The sequence below is a fragment of the Eubalaena glacialis genome, chromosome 1, assembly GCF_028564815.1.
Source record: "Eubalaena glacialis isolate mEubGla1 chromosome 1, mEubGla1.1.hap2.+ XY, whole genome shotgun sequence".
Classification (NCBI taxonomy): domain Eukaryota; kingdom Metazoa; phylum Chordata; class Mammalia; order Artiodactyla; family Balaenidae; genus Eubalaena; species Eubalaena glacialis.
This window is the reverse complement of record NC_083716.1, coordinates 205806018-205828492: the sequence shown is the minus strand read 5'-3', so window position 1 is coordinate 205828492 and position 22475 is coordinate 205806018. Positions and strand designations below refer to the sequence as shown.

Here is a 22475-nt window from a genome sequence, read left to right as displayed (position 1 = left end):
CTAACTGGTGTGAGGTGATACCTCATTGTAGTTTTGATTTGCATTTCTCAAATAATTAGTGATGTTGAGCATCTTTTCATGTGCTTCGTGGCCGTCTGTATGTCTTCTTTGGAGAACTGTCTATTTAGGTCTTCTGCCCATTTTTGGATTGGGGTGTTTGTTTCTTTAATATTGAGCTGAATGAGCTGTTTATATATTTTGGAGATTAATCCTTTGTCCGTTGATTCATTTGCAAATATTTTCTCCCATTCTGAGGGTTGTCTTTTCATCTTGTTTATGGTTTCCTTTGCTGTGCAAAAGCTTTGACGTTTCATTAGGTCCCATTTGTTTATTTTTGTTTTTATTTCCATTACTCTAGGAGGTGGATCAAAAAAGATCTTGCTGTGATTTATGTCAAAGAGTGTTCTTCCTGTGTTTTCCTCTAAGTGTTTTATAGTGTCCAGTCTTACATTTAGGTCTCTAATCCATTTTGAGTTTATTTTTGTGTATGGTGTTAGAGAGTATTCTAATTTCATTCTTTTACATGTAGCTGTCCAGTTTTCCCAGCACCACTTATTGAAGAGACTGTCTTTTCTCCACTGTATATCTTTGCCTCCTTTGTCATAGATGAGTTGACCATAGGTGAGTGGGTTTATCTCTGGGCTTTCTATCTTGTTCCATTGATCTATGTTTCTGTTTTTGTGCCAGTACCATATTGTCTTGATGACTGTAGCTTTGTAGTATAGTCTGAAGTCAGGGAGTCTGATTCCTCCAGCTCCGTTTTTTTCCCTCAAGACTGCTTTGGCTATTTGGGGTCTTTTGTGTGTCCATACAAATTTTAAGATGATTTGTTCTAGCTCCATAAAAAATGCCATTGGTAATTTGATAGGGATTGCATTGAATCTGTAGATTGCTTTGGGTAGTATAGTCATTTTCACAATGTTGATTCTTCCAATCCAAGAACATGGTATATCTCTCCATCTGTTTGTATCATCTTTAATTTCTTTCATCAGTGTCTTATAGTTTTCTGCATACAGGTCTTTTGTCTCCCTAGGTAGGTTTATTCCTAGGTATTTTATTCTTTTTGTTGCAATGGTAAATGAGAGTGTTTCCATAATTTCTCTTTCAGATTTTTCATCATTAGTGTATAGGAATGCAAGAGATTTCTGTGCATTAATTTTGTATCCTACAACTTTACCATATTCATTAATTAGCTCTAGCAGTTTTCTGGTGGCAGTTTTAGGATTCTCTATGTATAGTATCATGTCATCTGCAAACAGTGACAGTTTTACTACTACTTTTCCAATTTGTATTCCTTTTATTTCTTTTTCTTCTCTGATTGCCATGGCTAGGACTTCCAGAACTATGTTGAATAATAGTGGTGAGAGTGGACATCCTTGTCTCGTTCCTGATCTTAGAGGAAATGCTTTCAGTTTTTCACCGTTGAGAATGATGTTTGCTGTGGGTTTGTCATATATGGCCTTTATTATGTTGAGGTAGGTTCCCTCTATGCCCACTTTCTGGAGAGTTTTTATCATGAATGGGTGTTGAATTTTGTCAAAAGCTTTTTCTGCATCTATTGAGATGATCATATGGTTTTTATTCTTCAATTTGTTAATATGGTGTATCACATTGATTGATTTGCATATATTGAAGAATCCTTGCATCCCTGGGATAAATCCCACTTGATCGTGGTGTATGATCCTTTTAATGTGTTGTTGGATTCTGTTTGCTAGTATTTTGTTGAGGATTTTTGCATCTATATTCATCAGTGATATTGGTCTGTAATTTTCTTTTTTTGTAGTGTCTTTGTCTGGTTTTGGTATCAGGGTGATGGTGGCCTCATAGAATGAGTTTGGGAGTGTTCCTTCCTCTGCAATTTTTTGGAAGAGTTTGAGAAGGATAGGTGTTAGCTCTTCTCTAAATGATAGGATTCACCTGTGAAGCCATCTGGTCCTGGACTTTTGTTTGTTGGAAGATTTTTAATCACAGTTTCAATTTCATTACTTGTGATTGGTCTGTTCATATTTTCTGTTTCTTCCTGGTTCAGTCTTGGAAGGTTATACCTTTCTAAGAATTTGTCCATTTCTTCCAGGTTGTCCATTTTATTGGCATAAAGTTGCTTGTAGTAGTCTCTTAGGATGCTTTGTATTTCTGCGGTCTCTGTTGTAACTTCTCCTTTTTCATTCCTGATTTTATTGATTTGAGTCCTCTCCCTCTTTTTCTTGATGAGTCTGGCTAATGGCTTATCAATTTTGTTTATCTTCTCAAAGAACCAGCTTTTAGTTTTATTGATCTTTGCTATTGTTTTCTTTGTTTCTATTTCATTTATTTCCACTCTGATCTTTATGATTTCTTTCCTTCTGCTAACTTTGGGTTTTGTTTGTTCTTCTTTCTCTAGTTTTTTTAGGTGTAAGGTTAGATTGTTTACTTGAGATTTTTCTTGTTTCTTTAGGTAGGCTTGTATAGCTATAAACTTCCCTCTTAGAACTGCTTTTGCTGCATCCCATGGGTTTTGGATGGTCGTGTTTTCATTGTCATTTTTCTCTAGGTATTTTTTGATTTCCTCTTTGATTTCTTCAATGATCTCTTGGTTATTTAGTAACGTATTGTTTAGCCTCCATGTGTTTGTGTTTTTTACGTTTTTTTCCCTGTAATTCATTTCTAATCTCATAGCGTTGTGGTCAGAAAAGATGCATGATATAATTTCAATTTTCTTAAATTTACTGAGGCTTGATTTGTGACCCAAGATGTGATCTATCCTGGAGAACGTTCCGTGCGCACTTGAGAAGAACGTGTAATCTGCTGTTTTGGGATGGAATGTCCTATAAATATCAATTAAATCTATCTGGTCTATTGTGTCATTTAAAGCTTCTGTTTCCTTATTTATTTTCATTTTGGATGATCTGTCCATTGGTGTAAGTGAGGTGTTAAAGTCCCCCACTATTATTGTGTTACTGTCAATTTCCTCTTTTATAGCTGTTAGCAGTTGCCTTATGTATTGAGGTGCTCCTATGTTGGGTGCGTATATATTTATAATTGTTATATCTTCTTCTTGGATTGATCCCTTGATCATTATGTAGTGTCCTTCCTTGTCTCTTGTAACATTCTTTATTTTAAAGTCTATTTTATCTGATATGAGTATAGCTACTCCAGCTTTCTTTTGATTTCCATTTGCATGGAATATCTTCTTCCATCCCCTCACTTTCAGTCTGTATGTGTCCCTAGGTCTAAAGTGGGTCTCTTGTAGACAGCATATATATGGGTCTTGTTTTTGTATCCATTCAGCAAGCCTGTGTCTTTTGGCTGGAGCATTTAATCCATTCACGTTTAAGGTAATTATCGATATGTATGTTCCTATGACCATTTTCTTAATTGTTTTGGGTTGGTTTTGGTAGGTCCTTTTCTTCTCTTGTGTTTCCCACTTAGAGAAGTTCCTTTAGCATTTGTTGTAGAGCTGGTTTGGTGGTGCTGAATTCTCTTAGCTTTTGCTTGTCTGTAAAGCTTTTGATTTCTCCATCAAATCTAAATGAGATCCTTGCCGGGTAGAGTAATCTTGGTTGTAGGTTCTTCCCTTTCATCACTTTCAGTATATCATGCCACTCCCTTCTGGCTTGTAGAGTTTCTGCTGAGAAATCAGCTGTTAACCTTATGGGAGTTCCCTTGTATGTTATTTGTCCTTTTCCCCTTGCTGCTTTCAATAATTTTTCTTTGTCTTTAATTTTTGCCACTTTGATTACTATGTGTCTCGGCATGTTTCTCCTTGGGTTTATCCTGTATGGGACTCTCTGCGCTTCCTGAACTTGGGTGGCTATTTCCTTTCCCATGTTAGGGAAGTTTTCAACTATAATCTCTTCAAATATTTTCTCTGGTCCTTTCTCTCTCTCTTCTCCTTCTGGGACCCCTATAATGCGAATGTTGTTGCGTTTAATGTTGTCCCAGAGGTCTCTTAGGCTGTCTTCATTTCTTTTCATTCTTTTTAGTCTGTTCCGCAGCAGTGAATTCCACCATTCTGTCTTCCAGGTCACTTATCCGTTCTTCTGCCTCAGTTATTCTGCTATTGATTCCTTCTAGTGTAGTTTTCATTTCAGTTATTGTATTGGTCATCTCTGTTTGTTTGTTCTTTAATTCTTCTAGGTCTTTGTTAATCATTTCTTGCATCTTCTCGAACTTTGCCTCCATTCTTATTCCGAGGTCCTGGATCATCCTCACTATCATTATCCTGAATTCTTTTTCTGGAAGGTTGCCTATCTCCACTTCATTTAGTTGTTTTTCTGGGGTTTTTTCTTGTTCCTTCATCTGGTATATAGCCCTCTGCCTTTTCATCTTGTCTATCTTTCTGTAAATGTGGTTTTTGTTCCACAGGCTGCAGGATTGTAGTTTTTCTTGCTTCTGCTGTCTGCCCTCTGGTGGTTGAGGCTATCTAAGAGGCTTGATGGGAGTCTCTGGAGGTGGGTAGAGCTGACTGTTGCTGTGGCGGTCAGAGCTCCGTAAAACTTTAATCCGCTTGACTGTTGATGGGTGGGGCTGGGTTCCCTCCCTGTTGGTTGTTTTGCCTGAGGCAACCCAACACTGGAGCCTACCTGGGCTCTTTGGTGGGGCTAATGGCAGACTCTGGGAGGGCTCAGGCCAAGGAGTACTTCCCAGAACCTCCGCTGCCAGTGTCCTTGTCCCCACGGTGAAACAGAGCCAGCCCCTGCCTCTGCAGGAGACCCTCCAACACTAGCAGGTAGGTCTGGTTCAGTCTCCCCTGGGGTCACTGCTCCTTCCCCTGGGTCCCGATGCACACACTATTTTGTGTACGCCCTCCAAGAGTGGGGTCTCTGTTTCCCCCAGTCCTGTCGAAGTCCTGCAATCAATTTCCACTAGGCTTCAAAGTCTGATTCTCTATGAATTCCTCTTCCCGTTGCCGGACCCCCAGGTTGGGAAGCCTGACGTGGGGCTCAGAACCTTCACTCCAGTGGGTGGACTTCTGTGGTATAAGTGTTCGCCAGTCTTGTGAGTCACCCACCCAGCAGTTATGGGATTTGATTTTACTCTGATTGCGCCCCTCCTACCGTCTCACTGTGGCTTCTCCTCTGTCCTTGGACATGGGGTATCCTCCTTGGTGAAGTCCAGTGTCTTCCTGTCAATGATTGTCCAGCAGCCAGTTGTGATTCTGGTGCTCTCGCAAGAGGGAGTGAGAGCACGTCCTACTCCGCCATCTTCTACTGTAACTATTATCTAATGCATTTCTTTAATCTTTTTTTTAAAAAAACCCTATGTTTAATTTTGTTTTTCCATATAAATACTCATTTTTAAATGCTGAGTCTCAAATCCAGGCATTGTTGAGCATCCTAATTACATGCTCCTACCATACGTAGTCCACATCCTGGAAATATTATTTTCTATTAATTATTTACTTTGTACAGTCAGAAAGAGGAAGGACAAATAAAGAGATGGCCTAGAAAGGCCAGTCAGTCCAGTTGCTATTTTCCCTGGTCTTTAAATTTATAGTAAAGGCTCAGAGAAGTCTCGAAGTACAGTAAACACTCAGAATTTCCCGACTGATTTGCCCATGGAACATTTTTTAAGAATATATCTTTTCAAAATGCAGGGTAAAAAATAAATAAATAAATATAATGCAGGATAGAGTTCTACAGATGATCCATTTGAAAAATACAATTAGTTGTAGAATTCTGGTCTGGGTTTGAATCACAGCTCTGCCCCCTACTATTAACTTTAGGCAAGTTAACATCTCCAAGCTTTAATTTTCTCATACATAAATAATCCTTCACATGACTCTTGTGAGGATTAAATGAAAGTGTGTATAAAGCTTCTGGCATGTAGTAAGTGTTCTGTAGCAAGTAAATGGAAGCTGTGCTCTTAACCATATCAGGGCTCTCACCTAATCAGGCCATTTATCAGGCTCTACCATTGATTTGTTCAAGAACTATGTCCCACTCACTGTCTAGATCTAACCTAGGTTAGATTTGTGGTATTCCTAAAACCGATACCAAACATTTCTTCGTTTGTATCATTTCTGCAGATGGCTGATCTAATTAATTGATTCTTTCTCAACTGCAATTTGGGAGTTAGCTTGCAGTTATTCTCTTGTTACTGTTGGTACCTTCCATACCTTACACTAAACTGAGGGGCCAGTTACACTAATGCCCTCATGTTTTGTTTCATCCTTTTAATTTAACCATTACTTTCTAGAATTAGTACTAAGGCCTCTTTTAGGCCAGAATTTGGTTTGCCACTTCTTATACTTGATATCTTTCTTCTCCAAACATGTCATTGAATTTTTATCACCACCCTTAAGAGTATTTTACTGATTGTCAGGAAGTTTTTGTACTGACTGACATTGCCTCAATTTTTATTCCAAACTGTGCCATTTTTTTAGTGGTACAAATATGACTTTTGGGTTCTTAGAGCTCATTCTTATGTCTTATTCTTATGTCTCCTTAGTTGTACCCATAAGGATCTCATAGATAGGGAGGTATACTGGCTGCCCCCTTGGGCCTCTCGTAGGCTACCATGAGGATCAAAATCCAGAACGTTGATTTCTGTCCACTCACACTGAATTGACTGGTTCACTGATCACATTAGCAGTTGGGTAATTGACATTCTGTTCCATGTATTACTTGGCAGTAAGTATAAACTACTAAGAAGACTAGAAGACTAGAATATTGCTGATCAACCCAAATTCTCTTTAAACGAAAGTAATGTGGTTCCCCAACTAGACAAGAGGTTGGCAAACTGCAGCCCTCAGGCTGGCCACCTGTTTTTGCAGATAACATTTTCTTGGAACTCTGCCATTCCCATGTTTATGCAGTGGCTCTGGCTTTTTTGTGCTACAAGAGCAGAAAAGATTGGCTGTGACAGAGACCAAATAACCTGCAAGCCTAGAATATTTACTCTCTGGCTGTTTAAGAAAGTTTGCCAACCCTTGACCCAGACTATCAGAAGTTGCCAAATAATCATGGTTTCACAGCAAAGGGAGTTGTATGAGTTTAAGGGATAGTATAAACAAACTATGCCTGAAACCTTCTTCGCCATGTTGCCGAAATATCGGCTTCCCTGTGCACCGAGGCCGAACAGAAATACGGAGACAGGGATTTTGGAGGAAGAGAGAGATGGCTTTATTTTTCTGCTAGGCAGAAGGGAAGACACAGCAAGCTAGCGCCTCAAGAACTGTGCCCCGCCCCCTCCTTGGGAATCGGGAGATTTTACATGTGGGGCTCACAGTCCGGGGTATATGATAAGGATCGAAGTAGTGAAGGTCTTGCATGCTTCCTTTCCTTTGCATTATTTCAAAACAGTCATAGCTGGCGTCAGGCTGCCTGGTAATTGGGGTCCGGCAGTCTGGTAACTGCGTCCGTTTGCCTCTGGTTTATCGGCCTGTGACCTTGTCTCTGAAATGCAAAAACTATAGGGGGTGATTTGTTACGAGGGGCGTATAGAATGTAAGTGCCGGGAGTGAAAGGCGGGGTATGTAACTTACAGAGTTAGGGGTGATGGGTGCCGAATGTAAATTACATAGTGTCAGGGAGTGAGTTTCACTTTGTAAAGTACAAATCCAGTTACTACAAATTAGTGACAGTTAAACAAGGAGTGATTAACTCTCTCAGGGCCGGCTGTGCTGCTTCTTTCTCCTGCTCGATGCTCCTTTTTTTCCCCTTGCTCTCAGAAGAAAAAAGAAAACTCTCACTTCTGTTTACATCGCAACATGATTAACTCAGGGCCGGCTGTGCTGCTTCTCTGCCTGCTCGCTGCTCCCTTTGTCTCCCTTGCTCTCAGGGGAGGGAAGACTTCATGGCTCTTTTTGCTGCAGCCACCATTCTTGAATTGTACCTGAATTCATTAGAATTCTTGAGTCCTGTTAGATCCTCGTTTGGAGCTCTTGAGTAGAAGGCTTGCAGACCTTTTGGTTAATGGCAAATTGAATAGTTGTAATTCATACCTTGGTTGAACTTGGAAATTTCCAAATCCATTTAGCAACACATTCATAATCTCTATGGTGGGTACTTCTGAAGACATGTTTTTTTGTTGTTGTTTGAACAACTAAAACTAGTAAGTAATTTATTGAGCTTCTTCCAAGTTTGGATACAAAGGTCATCGGACACTGTCTACTCCATGGGAGCACAGTCTGAGGACCTAAGAGACATGTAAATAGATAAATTTTCATACAAAGGACTCAACTTTTAATCAGTTTAGTAAAGTGGATAGATCAGTTACTATTTCACTAATGGATTGATGGTTCTTTAAATTCAATTTGTACCAATTGTGGTTCAGGTAGTGATACTCCATATAATAATTCTAAAGCAAATCTAGAAGAATACATGATAATGGAAAATTTTTTAAATATAATGAAAAAGGAATTAATCCCAATCTTTATAAAGCTGCAAATATCAATATTAAAACTGTGATGGTGTGAGGGATAAGACTAGAATAATAGAAAAAGAGTGTAAACAGTAGTGTATACATAGTTTATTTAAAGCAGTATCCAAAAATCATTAAAAAAAGAGAAGAGGGGACTTCCCTGGTGGTGGTTAAGACTCTGTGCTTCCATTGCAGGGGGCATGAGTTTGATCCCTGGCCAGGGAACTAAGATCCCGTGTGCTGCACAGCGCAGCCAAAAAAAAAAAAAAGTTATTCCATAAATTGTGTTAGGATAACCAGTAAGTGACATGGAGAAAAAAAAGCAAAAGAATTTCACCTCACATGATATACCAAAATTCCAGATGGATAAAAGAGTTGCCTCTTTATAGAAACAGAAGAAAAACTTAAAACATTTCAAAGAATTCCTCTGAAGAAGAAAGGAATTTCTCAGTTTACAAACTTGACAGAGGTAAAGATGGAATAGGTTTAACTGCACGAAAATAGGACAAAAGAGAACTGTACATTCAAAAAAGCAATAAGGTATGAATGGGCAAGTCACAAGAGAAAATGTTCAACTTCACTAATTAGAAAATAAAGTTACAAGTTCAGTATCCACCAAAATAACAAAATTTTTAATGTTATGCACTAATTTAGTTAGAGCCGCCAAAACAAAGTACTGTACCAGAGACCGGGTGGCTTAAACAACAGAAAAATTTCTCACAGTTCTAGAGACGAGTTGGGAGATCACGGTATGGGCAGGGTTGTTTACTCTGAGGCCTTTTCCTTGGCACGTAGATGACCATCTCCTGTCTTCACGTCATCTTTCCTCTGGGTGTGTGTTTCCCAATCTCTTTATAAAGACACCAGCTAAAGTGGATTAGGTCCCTCCCTAATGACCTCATTTAATCATATTACCTCTGTAAAGACCCTATTTACTGCCAACTAAAAATTGTCGCTTACCATCTGGCTCTAGTGTATAAGAGTGAAGTCACTAGCCACTGCAGTCACTGACCTTCAACACACCTTGAAAGTTCAGAGTGGAGATCAGGAATGAGGCACCCTGTGCTTTGGGGAAAACTGGCAGAACAGGCCCTCAGATAGATATTTTCAGGAGAAGATTTTAGGAGCCCAATTTCTTGCATCTTCTCATATCCAGAAAAGAACTAAAATCATTAATGGAGACACCTACCTGCTCCTCGTGACTAGCAGCAACCCTCTGCCAAAACGTGTGCTTGACTGCACATATCCCCCTTCACTAAAATCATAGCTAACACTAACTTCTCCTCCTACCTCCTGGGAGCAGTTCCTCAGCGCTGAGAGGCTATCTCCCCAGGCATTTTGCCCCAAATAAAACTTACCTCACAACTCTCACATTGTGCATTTTTTTTCAGTCCACACTACAAATACAGTCACATTCTGAGGTAGTGGAAGTTAGGACTTAAACACATGAGTATATGGGGGGGGGGGGGAGGCGGAACAGCCCTTCAAACAGCCCATAGCATGCACTAACAGACGCAGTAAAATGGCTAACTTCATTAATGAAACTTTGGGTATATCCTGAACCAGTAATCGGCTGTACGTGGGCTTTGCTAAATTTAAAACCATTTTGGAAAGCAATTTTGGCAACATGTACAAGATTTTTTCATTGGCTTTTACCCTGTAATTTTACTGTGAGGATTTCGCCTAAAGAAATTAAATACTCTAAATTGCTGTCTGCACAAACTGCAACTTTGACCTGTAATAGCAGAACATGGCTAATGCCTATATTTAGATTGCTGTTAGGATTAAGTGAGAACTTATGTACAGTGTTTAGCACAACGACTTCGATTAACTGTTATACTCCAAGGACTGGGATTCCCTAGGTTTTGCCTAACATTTAAATGTGCTGTTAAACATATACCGAATAGCTGGAAATTTCACAAGTTACTGTGAGAAATTTCTCCCTCACAAGTGAAATACTTACCTTGTACTTAGTGATCCTGACCCCATGTAAGAATCTAGGTATTAAAGGTTTTAAAGCATCTTCAAATCCATTTTGAGAAGCGGCTTAAGAAATGCAAACAAGCACAGGGATTTTGGGAATGCATATTCCTCATCTCTTTACCCTACAGTAGTTGTGCATCCGTATCGGGCAGGTTATCTACGCTGCTCTCCTGTGCAAATAAAACCAAGTAAGATTACGCTTTACCGTAACGCGTGATAATTTTATGTGTTCCACTAAATTTGTAATGAGTACGTGATTTTTTTCAAGTGACAAAATGGAGAAGGGGAGGGGCGCGGGAGTCAGAATTGGCAATTACTTTTTCCATCAAATTGCAGCTTGATTTTTGTTGTTCAGAGGTTGTTTCCTGATAATTGTCTTCTTCTAATGACCTTCCATTTCCCCCTTTTACAGTTTGCTTGACCTTTACACCGCAGAGGCCTCGCTTAACGCGGAAATGTTGCTTGTGAGGAGTTCCACTTTCTGTCTCCAGGCTTTTGCTCTCACAGTTCTTCGACTTTTGAAACCTCGGGAAAAATCTTTACAATCCAAGTTCAGTGCGTGTGGGTCCCAGCCACTGAAGATTTAACTAGTTTTAAACAGGTCTCAGAACTTTAACAAAAGCCCAAATCCAGACAATTCCCAATTTGGGGCTATTTGATGCAGATGGTGTAATTTTTTTTTAAAGCATCGTTTAAGCGGTTGCAATAGGGCACAGGCTATTTTGTACCCTGCTTCCCTCACTTTTCCTCATTTCCAGCGTTCACAAACACAATTTTTAGTGACCAAGAGCGAGTCTCTTCTCTCCAACTCTTACAATGTTTTCTCAGAGTCGGAACGGAGAGCGGGGCCAACATGGCGGCCAGCAACAGCTTCCCTCCCTCCACCCTCGGTCGCTGAGCGCCCGACCCAGAACCTGCGCACAAGTCGGAGCCTGAGTCGGCTCAGCCCTCCCGGCGTGCACGCCCCGCCCGGAGGCGGAGGCCCGCTTGCAGCGTCATCGTGTTTTCCAGGAGAGTCCTGACGCGGTGGCTGTCAGCTCCATTTTGCTGCCGGAGTTCGCAGCAGGCAGCTGCGTTTTCTCCGTGGTCGCGTTGCAAGCATTGTCTCCTTAGGCTTGGACTCTTTTCCAGGACGGTAAGACGCAGGAGGAAGCAGGCCAGGTGTCAGGGCCTCTTTTTGTGCCTCGAGAGCGCTTGTGACGCTCCCCTCCAAGCTTCTTGGGCGCCCGCAGTCTCCGGCACGGTGACCCCCCCTTTTCCCTACCCTCCCGGCTGCACAAAGGTGGCTCGCTTGTCTTCCATGCTTTGCCTAGCCCGTCGCTGCGAATTTCTGTTTGAACCGCAACGCTCCAGTCACTGGTGGAGGGTAGCGATAGAGTTTGCCAGGCGGGGTGGGGTTCTCGAACGTTTGCCTGCCCCAAACGGAGCGGGAAGGGCCGAGCCCAGGAACCCGCGGGCGCCATCTTGTCCACGGCGGTGGAGGCCTCGGCCGGGCTGTAAAATGGCGGCAGGGCGGAGACGGCAAGGCCGCCTGCGGGGGGTGGTGTTGACTCGGGCTCTGGAATGTGCCTAAGTCTCGCTCCTCTGAGGAAGTGTTCTTAACAAATGAAAAGAAAGAACACGTTGACCTGGTGTAAGGCGGTGTCACTTAATGTCCTGTTGAGTCTTAAAGGATTCCAGGGAAAATGGCGCGTGCCTTTGCCTTCAGTGGTGTAAACAAAAGTCAGGTTTAGGATCTCGAGGAAAGAAAAATAATATGGCGTATTTGAAGGAGCGCGTGAGAGAAGTCGGGCAGTGGGGCCCTTTAGCCGAAGGTATTTTTGCGGCCCCCCCCCCCCCCCCGCCCAGAACAATTGGAGCTTCTTGATTTCGAGTTGCTTTTAGAGACGAGGTGAGGCCCGGGCAGTTAGTACTGGTATGAATGGTAGTTGGTGAAAAGTTTCTATATAACGTCTTTTTCAAGTTGTTAGGAATTTGTGCTTCTGGCAGGAAAGGATTTTTCCCAACGTTCAGAAATTGGGATTTCCTCCTCTCTGTTTTTCTTTTCCAACACTCTTCTAGTAAATCTGAGCGTGACATGAATAATGCAGAATATCTATGAATAAAGTTCAGACTCTAGATTTTGAGACAGCAGAAAAAAAATCATTGGGTTTATCAGTGATTTCAGGTTGGGTGATAATGATTTTTTTTTTTTTTTTTAAAGAAAAGAAAGATATTCGCCATGTATTTCTTCTTTAGGTCTTTTTTTTTTTTAATTTATTTTTATATATTTTTTTGGCTGTGTTGGGTCTTCGTTTCTGTGCGAGGGCTTTCTCTAGTTGCGGCGAGCGGGGGCCACTCTTAATCGCGGTGCGCAGGCCTCTCACTATCGCGGCCTCTCGTTGCGGAGCACAGGCACCAGACGCGCAGGCTCAGTAGTTGTGGCTCACAGGCCCAGTTGCTCCGTGGCATGTGGGATCTTCCCAGACCAGGGCTCGAACCCGTGTCCCCTGCATTGGCAGGCAGACTCTCAACCACTGCGCCACCAGGGAAGCCCGATAATGATTTTTGAACTTTGATTTAAAAGAACAATTAAACGTCACAACTAGAGTGAATTTGCAACAGTGTTGACATGTGTGGTAGTATTTAACTGGGAAAAACTTGTCTTTTATGTAGATGAGGCACTCAAAGAGAACTTATTGTCCTGATTGGGATGAAAAAGATTGGGATTATGGAAAATGGAGGAGCAGCAGTGGCAGTCATAAAAGAAGGAGGAGATCGCATAGCAGTGCGCGGGAGAACAAGCGCTGCAGATATAATTACTCTAAAACATCTGATAGGTAATGAGGGTGTTTATAGTGTCTCAGTATAAAAATATTTTCATTACAGTGTTACATATCAGTTGTATCTCAGTAAAACCGGGGGAAAAATACATTTTCATGATTAAAACTAGAGGCGACTTAAAATAACTGATTACCATTTCTGTTTCCAGTGATAACTTGTAATGGGTGTAAAATTGTGTGGGAGGTTTTTGTTTTTGTTTTTCTTTTTGGTAAGAAAAGCGTAAAATCTTACTAAGAGTACTGTTTTAAGAGATTTACTGAGAATTTGAGGATACTTGGGATTAACATAGAGCATTGAAAACACATTTTCTCTTTTTCTAGCTATTATCTGGAAAGCAGATCCATAAATGGGAAGGATTATCATAGTCGACGATACATTGATGAATACAGAAATGACTACAGTCAAGGATGTGAACCTGGACATCATCATAGAGATAATGAAAGCAGATATCAGAACCATAGTAGCAAGTCCTCTGGTAGAAGTGGAAGAAGTAGTTATAAAAGCAAACACAGAATTCACCACAGCACTTCATATCATCGTTCACATGGGGTATGAGCTCTTCTAAAATATTTTGGAAATTTTATTTCCCTTGTGGAACAGGAAAACTTGAAATTGTGTTTGATCATTTGAGGAAGTTCTGTTTAAGATAAAGTCGTCTCGATTTTAACTTGCAGGATTCTTTGTGTTTGTACATTGGATAGGAAATTCTTCAAATACCGTATGTGTATAGTTATATAGTAATAGATTTTATTAGTAGTTGGCAACTAATTGTCATTTCAGTGACAGGAGGTAATTTAGGTTGGTTTATAGGGATTACAAGATATTCTGAAAGTTTTCTTATAGTACTTCAAGAAATGTGATTTGTTAAAGTCTTACTGCAAATAGAAGTAGAATTTTTATATTTGTACGACTGAGGATTATGCCGTGCGTGCCTCTTTGTTCTGGCAAAGCATATTCTCTAATCCTTTTTTCACTAAGGAAACCACTTAAACAGATTTGAATGTTATGGGTTATGGGTTAATTTGGAGATCAAGCTCAGATGACATTTTAAATACCATAGTGTATGCCAATTTTTTTTTCTCCCCAAAATTAGGATTTTAAATTTTATTTGCTGTTTTGTTATTTGTTTTCTTAGTTTAGCCGGGAAATTATAATTTGGCCACAGTCTACTTTTGACAAGTAAATATTCTACAATTTTGCAACATTAAATTAGGACACTAGAAACTTAAAATTATGTTTCAGTGAATGCTACAACTAAGCATTTTTTTAAAAAAGAAAAACAATTGTATTATGTTTTGTTGCCTTGCCACTTTGAGTATCTTATCTGAAAATCTGTTCCTTGCCATGTTTTTCTCCTGTTAACATAAACTATGTGCCCTGTGAATTTCTGGGGACTGAATTTGAAATTGCTCCTGCCAACCGTTTGTGGCCTGGCGTGTATCTGAATGCCTGAATATCTCCCCGCTGAATGAATTTCGTATTCTGCCCTGAATTCACTCGGGTATATTGATTGGCTGGATGATCTTGGTGCCGCCCACTTGACGTTTCCAGAAGAGTCACCGAAGGAAAAGAACCAGGAGTGTAGAGGATGATGAGGAGGGTCACCTGATCTGTCAGAGTGGAGACGTACTAAGTGCAAGATGTATAGAATATTTTTCAACACTTATTAACTTTTCAGATAACATAATCTATATATAGATTAAGATTTCAGGGATTTGGAAATCTTTTTTTCTTTCTCTGTTTTTGTTTGTTTTTTTCCATTTCTTTTGGTGGGGGGGGATTGTGTTTTTACTTTCTTTAGAAATTTAATGTTTGTTATGCAGAACTTCCAAAACAGTAAATCAAGTTAATGAAATTAGTTTAAGAATGAAATTAGACCTAAAAATAGTTATATATGTTTTTTGGCAGTGTTGACCAATAAAATATCTAGTGACTAAGGAAATTTGTAGCATCAACTAGAATAATCTGCATTTGATAGCCTTTATTGTAAGTAAACTGTTTCCACTTCTTGGTATAACTGAGTTTTATTTCTCTCTTTTAGATGAAATTGTTGATACTTTAGGTGAAGGAGCTTTTGGGAAAGTCATGGAGTGCATTGATCATAAAGCGTAAGTCTCCTGGCCTGGGATTGCACTTGGGAAGGTGAACAGTATAGAAAATTTATTCAGCTTTAAGATATAGTCTGACCATGAATTACACACATCATTATACCCTTTTAGCTTGGATTTTTGACTTATGTATAGGAAACTCCAGTAAAGTTACTAACCTTTTGTGTTCTTAAGCAGTAGCTATTAATAGTATGTATAAGTCTCTAATTACAAGCTGGGAATAGATTTTATTGTTTCAGAAAGTATTCTTTTGTTGTCCCACTGGGCACAGTTGTGGCCATTGTTGTTTTTTTTTTTTTCCTGGATCAGTAGATTTTAGCCTTGGTTTTATATTAGGAGCCTGTGGAGCTTTGCTTACCCCAGACATTGAACCAATCTTCAGGGTAGTTTACCTAGGAACCTATATTTTTAGAAAGTAACCTAATTGATAAGGGGTAACACAGCTAGAGCTGAGAACTCTCCTAGATTGGTGTCATAAGTTTAATTATCTATGCCCTTCAAACAACTGATTGAAATTTCTTAACATAGTGTAAGAAATTTTCTTTACTTTGCTTCCTGTTTGATTTTTTTTTCCCTTTGGAATGGCAAAGCTTTTCTAAATGAATTATTAGAGGAGGCTTCCTACTATTGGTTGGTAAGGTTCTGAGAACTAGAACTCTTTATCCCCACTATATCCCAACTTTTTTGGTAACCTGGACCAAAGGAAGATTGGAGTTATTAGCCAGTGACTGGTATTATAGGAAGAAACTGCTCTATGTACATTTGTTTTACGTCTTAGTTGGAATGTAAATTGAGGTGATAATGTCCCAGTATTGTTAAATTAGAGCTATTGGTACATAGTTAAAGGACCAAAAAAAAATTCAAGTGAGTGATGGTCTGATGAAAAAAATCTGTCATTCAGCATGTGTTACCGACCCTACCATATGCCCAAAGGTCATTCTAGTTGCTTACACTGAGTTGAAGTTAGAGTACTTACATATAATTAGACAAAACTGAATGCTAGACCATAAATTCAAAAAAACAAATACAATGGGTCAGAATAGAAGTAGTACAGTTTGAAGAGTGATGGAAAAATGGAATTGGACATCATCTTTATCATTTTTTTAATGTTAACTTTTCGTTAACAGGGGAGGTAGACATGTAGCAGTAAAAATAGTTAAAAATGTGGATAGATACTGTGAAGCTGCTCGCTCAGAAATACAAGTTCTGGAACACTTAAATACAACAGACCCCAGCAGAACATTGTAAGTATCAAAATAGAACTTAGAAAATGGCCTCGGGTGGATTTGAATTGTAAGAGGCTGTACTCAGTTTTTTTCTCATATGTTTATAGCCGCTGTGTCCAGATGTTGGAGTGGTTTGAACATCATGGTCATGTCTGCATTGTGTTTGAACTACTAGGACTTAGTACTTATGACTTTATTAAGGAAAATGGTTTTCTGCCCTTTCGACTGGATCATATCAGGAAGATGGCATATCAGATATGCAAGTCTGTGAATTGTAAGTGTTTGGCATATATTCCAGAAACTTGAGTTTATGGAGACTGATTTTAATGCCAGACCAATTTGAATCTTTGAAAAGAAAAAAATACAATCTAACATATATGATTTGGAGGCCTGACTTAATTAAGAGTAGGTAGGAGAGGGCTTCCCTGGTGGCACAGTGGTTAAGAATCCGCCTGCCAATGCTGGGGACACGGGTTCGAGCCCTGGTCCAGGAGGATCCCACGTGCTGCGGAGCAACTAAGCCCGTGCGCCACAACTACTGAGCCTGCGCTCTAGAGCCCGTGAGCCACAACTACTGAGCCCACGAGCCGCAGCTGCTGAAGCCCGTGCGCCTAGAGCCCGTGCTCCACAACAAGAGAAGCCACTGCAATGAGAAGCCTGCGCACCGCAACGAAGACCCAACGCAGCCATAAATAAATAAATAAATAAATAAATAAAATTATTAAAAAAAAACATTGTTTAAGAGTAGGTAGGAGAAAGATGTGGTTGATTACAAGCGGTTGGTCAGTTTACTGCATTTCATTCAGTAAAGAGTATATTGTCCAGCATATAATAATAAATTGTATAAGACTGATTTAACCTTCCTGACTTCTAAAAATGATAATCTAGAACCACTGGGTTAAAATTAAGGAATGGCAAATCTCAGCTTCATGAGAGAAAGATACTTCTTCTAAGCAGTTAGCTGTCAGTGAACTAACTTTTTAGAGGGGTAATGGGTTTTAGTCCCTGGTGGTTTTGCAGTAGGCTATTGAATGTTGACCACTTATTTGGACATATGAAAAGGCATTCAGAGAGGATTTTTGTTGTAGGGCTTTGGGGTTTGGTTAGGTTTTTGGTTTTCGATTTTTCGAATACAGGAACTTTTTCTGTTTCTTTCTCAGTTCTGCACAGTAATAAGTTGACTCACACAGACTTAAAGCCTGAAAACATCTTATTTGTACAATCTGACTACACAGAGGCATATAATCCCAAAATGGTAAGTCTTTGATCTTTTATCTTCATAGTTTTAAGTGAATATTTTACACCTTCTTAATGTAATGCCTCCTTAATCATTTATGATTTTCAGAAACGTGATGAACGTACTTTAATAAATCCAGATGTTAAAGTTGTAGACTTTGGAAGTGCAACATATGATGATGAACATCACAGTACATTGGTATCTACAAGACACTATAGGGCACCTGAAGTTATTTTAGGTAAGAATTTCTTAATTGTGCTTTGAGACCTGTGTATGTCTTTATTGAAGCTAACTTTAAAATTTATTTACAGTTCTGGGTGTTTGTGGGACTACCTTTTTCCCTTTTAGGGATTAGTATAGTAAAACACATTAAGGGTTTTAAGCTCTTGCTTATTCCAAGCAGTCAGCTCTGGGACTTTGAGAAGTTGCTTAATCTTCCTAGAATTCAGTTTGCACATTTGTAATATGTGATGGGATGTTATTTTTATTTATTTTTTGGCTGCGTGGCCAACGTGCGCCCCCTGCAGTGGAAGATGGAGTCTTAACCACTGGACCGCCAGGGAAATCCCGTGATGGGATTTTAAAACATAATCATATAATGCCTGTTATACTTCATACATGTCATGTCTAGTCAGTCTTTGCATGGTGTAGATTGCTCCCATTTTACAAGTTAGTAAATGGAGGTTTAGGAAAAAAATTTTTTCCCCAAATCAGTCCCAAAAGAGTAAGCCAGATTTGGGGCTTGAAACTAGATGTCTCCAGAGCCCTAACTAATTCTTACATGCTATGCTATCATATTATGTTTAAGCTTGGATTAAGTGATTCCTTTAGGATCTTTCCAGCTCAAACATCAGATTATATCCTTGTTTTTTAAAATGTTGATAAGAAATATTGAGGATTTTTTTCATTAACAACTTGCTTTACTTTGCAGCCCTAGGATGGTCCCAACCATGTGATGTCTGGAGTATAGGATGTATTCTTATTGAATATTACCTTGGGTTTACAGTATTTCCAGTAAGTGACAATGATCTGTTTCAATGACTTTGCAAAAGTAAATTGCCTGTTTATATGAATTTAACACAAAGTACACACATTTAGGTAGCGCTTTTTCTCTCTCTCTCATTGTAGACTGTTAATTGTAGGTAAAGGTAAAGAAATAAAATCACATGTAATTCTGATGCTGTTGGGCATTTGTATTTTCTTTATAATTTATCATTTTATTGGAAACATTTCTAAGTATATTACAAATAGTTATCTTTGTTTATTTAGGGAAATTGTTGGTGAACTTCTGTAGGCCTTAATTATTTTTTCTTCTACGCTGTAACTTGCTAAAAGTATGCCTGTTTTAGAGATCACCTTCCTTTGTGACCTGTAATCTATGGACTAAAAATTTAGCAGCTGTGTTAAATAAGAACAAAGCACAATGTGCAAATAGAGGTAGTTGATAACTTTTCTTTACTATCTTAGACACACGATAGTAAGGAACATTTGGCAATGATGGAAAGGATTCTTGGACCTTTGCCAAAACATATGATACAGAAAACCAGGTATGTTTAAGAGTAAGTGCCATCGATCACCTTTGCTAGATGTTTTAAGTTTTCATTGTCAATATTATAAACATGCATGGATATGGACTTACCCTTAGGAAACGTAAATATTTCCATCATGATCGATTAGACTGGGATGAACATAGTTCTGCTGGGAGATATGTTTCAAGGCGCTGTAAACCTCTGAAGGTAAGCCTGGGTCATTGCTTAAGTGATCAAAACCTTGAGTTTTCCCTCTTTTTTTGGTGGGGAAATAAAATTATAATAAGTGGTAGTAGAAAAGGCTGTTGATTGTATTTATTTTCCTTTCAGGAATTTATGCTTTCTCAAGATGCTGAACATGAGCTTCTCTTTGACCTCATTCAGAAAATGTTGGAGTATGATCCAGCTAAAAGGATTACTCTTAAAGAAGCCTTAAAGCATCCTTTCTTTTACCCCCTTAAAAAAAGTGTATAAATCTATAATTGTATAGCTCCCTTAAGAGATCATGTGGACTGTATCAGTCTAATTTTTAAATATTAAGTTATTTTGTACAGCTTTTGTAAATTTACATTTTTGTATTGCCATGTTTATTTTGTTTGGGTAACTCGATTTAAGTAAATATCAGCTAAGTAAAGTAATGAACATCTTTTTCAGTAATTACAAAATGATTTATTCAGAATAAATTTTTGTACTTATAAAATTTATATGAATCTGTATAGTTTGTTTTTAGCACCATTTTTGTTCTACCTGTTATTGTAAGAATGGATGTGTATCTCCTCCTGGAGTTTTCCTTAAGTCTTTGGAAATGTTTAGCTTTGTTTGCATTTTAGGGGTTGCCAGCATTGGGAGTTATGCCTTCCTTCTCTAAACCAAATGCAATGAAACAGGTTATAGAATACAAAGAACTAGAGATGAGCCAAGAAAATTTTGTTCTCCCTTTATTCCCAAATTTAATATTGCTGCTTTCTTGTCACCCCCAGTGGGATTCCACAAATGGCTTAAGTTAGTGGGGAATTTAGGATTTAGAACTTAGGATTCTATGCAGTTGGCTTTTTTTAAAGACTTTCTTAGAGTAGTTATACATTCACAGCAAAATTGAGAGGAAGGTGCAGAGATTTCCAGTATACTTCTTGCTCCACACATGTATAGCCTCCCGCATCATCCACATCCCTCATGTATTTAGCATTATAGAATACAGAGTGTTTTCACTGCTCTAAAAATCTGCTCTCTTCATCCTTCTTCTCACCTGCAACCTCTGGCAACCACTGATATTTTTACTGTCCTTAGTTTTGCCTTTCCTAGACTGTCATATAGTTGGCGTCGTATAGTATGTAGTCTTTTCAGATTGGCTTTCACTTTTTGAGTAATGTGCATTGAAGGTTCCTCTGTGTTTCCATAGCTTTATAGCTCATTTCATTTTTTGCTTACAATTTATTTTTAATTTTTTAAAATTTATTTATTTTTATTTTGGCTGCACCAGTTCTTAGTTGTGGCATGCAAACGTCTTAGTCGCTGCATGCAGGCTTCTTAGTTGCTGCATGTATGCGGGATATAGTTCCCTGGCCAGGGATGGAACTCGGGCCCCCCTGCATTGGGAGCATGGAATCTTACCCACTGGACCACCAGGGAAGTCCCCAGTTTATTTTTAAATCCTGAAAGACACCGAAAGATCTAAACTTCGGGTAGTGCTCCCCACACGCAAACACACCTGGTCAGGAACCCAGTAGAAGAGCCCCCTTTGTAGGAAGCATTGCAACAGTAGAGTTGTGCGGTATGGATATATTTTTACTGCAATTTAAAAAATTATACATGGCATATCCTCGTTAATATTTTAATGTAATGTAAATTACAAACGTACCTAATCAAATTAAAAAAATAAAAAATTTGAATTTAAGTATCCTAAAACCACATAAAATGGCAACTTTCACTCAGATTATTTACATGGTAACACTAATAAAGACTTAGCAGCATTACTACCTAATGCTGTTTTATCCTAGTTTCTGAAACATTCCATTTTAGTCTGTATCTTTGTGCAGTTCACAGTTGTCTATCATAAATATCTTTTACAAAAAGAACCTGTATGAGCATATATTTTCCAAGGTGGTTTGGTCCAGTGAAGTATTAATAGATGTGTACCAGAGAGGGCTATCAAGAACTAAAGCATTCTGGTTGCAAATAATAAACATCTGTTCTCTAAGATTATGTGGACTTTTTATCTATTTTTAAAAATTTATTTATTTGGCCATGTCTGGTCTTCATTGCGGCATGCAGGCTCTTTTGTTGCTGCACATGTTCTCTTCGTTGTGGCACATGGGCTTCTCTCTAGTTGTGCGTGGGCTCATTAGTTGTGGCACACGGGCTCTAGTGCGCATGGGCTTAGTTGCCCCGTGGCATGTGGGATCTTAGTTCCCCGAGGACCCAAGTCCCCAGCATTGGAAGGCAGCTTCTTAACCATTGCACCACCAGGGAAGTCCCTAAATTTTGTGCATGTTGATGTCCAGTTATTCCTGCACCATTTGTTGAAAAGAGGGTTTTTGTTTTGGGTGACAGGAATGTTAGAAATTTAAAAGTACATTAAGGCCGAGAGATTTTAAGTGGATTTGTCATCCATGGTATACTTCCTTGTTGCCAAGATAAGGATCCCAACTCCAGAGCCAAACTGCATAGATTCAAATCTAGCCCTTACTAGCTGTGTGACCTTGGACTATCACTAAATCTCTGCTTGCCTATATTATTTGTAAAACTACAGAAGATTATAGTATTTACGTTACAGTTAGGAGCATAAGTTAGTTTAATATATGAAAAGCGCGGTTGGAATAGTGACCTAGATTCTACATAGGCTCTTTGTTATGGAAGAAGGGACACGTGTTTTGGTATTTTCCTTTGGCCCATGCAATAGTGTTTTTTGTTTTTTAATTAATTTATTTTTGGCTGCATTGAGTCTTCTTTGCTGTGTGCAGGCTTTCTCTAGTTGTGGCGAGTGGGGGCTACTCTTTGTTGCAGTGCACCGGCTTCTCATTGCAGTAGCTTCTCTTGTTGCGGAGCACGGGCTCTAGGCACGCAGGCTTCAGTAGTTGCAGCACGCAGGTTCCATAGTTGCGGCATGCAGGCCCTAGAGAGCACGGGCTTCAGTAGTTGCGGTGTGTGGGCTCAGTAGTTGCGGCGCATGGGCTTAGTTGCTCCGCGGCATGTGGGATCTTCCCGGACCAGGGATCAAACCCATGTC

At 39.3% G+C, this 22475-nt stretch overlaps 1 protein-coding gene across 2 annotated transcripts; it reads left to right on the top strand.

The window, feature by feature from the left end:
• The first annotated feature begins 11354 nt into the window (after positions 1-11354).
• On the top strand, positions 11355-19949 carry CLK1 (CDC like kinase 1). Of its 2 annotated transcripts, XM_061186227.1 has the most exons (13): positions 11355-11461; positions 12982-13145; positions 13470-13698; positions 14701-14791; positions 15191-15257; positions 16385-16501; positions 16591-16757; positions 17644-17738; positions 17829-17958; positions 18652-18734; positions 19188-19267; positions 19366-19456; positions 19580-19949. In XM_061186227.1, the coding sequence occupies exons 2-13, from the start codon at positions 12982-12984 to the stop codon at positions 19721-19723; spliced, it is 1458 nt and encodes a 485-aa protein (XP_061042210.1). In that variant the 5' UTR covers positions 11355-11461; the 3' UTR covers positions 19724-19949. The 2 variants fall into 2 exon arrangements, with proteins under 2 accessions (XP_061042210.1, XP_061042218.1); XM_061186235.1 differs by lacking the exons at positions 11355-11461; positions 12982-13145; positions 14701-14791 and having other exon boundaries at positions 13609-13698.
• The last annotated feature ends 2526 nt before the right edge of the window (positions 19950-22475 follow it).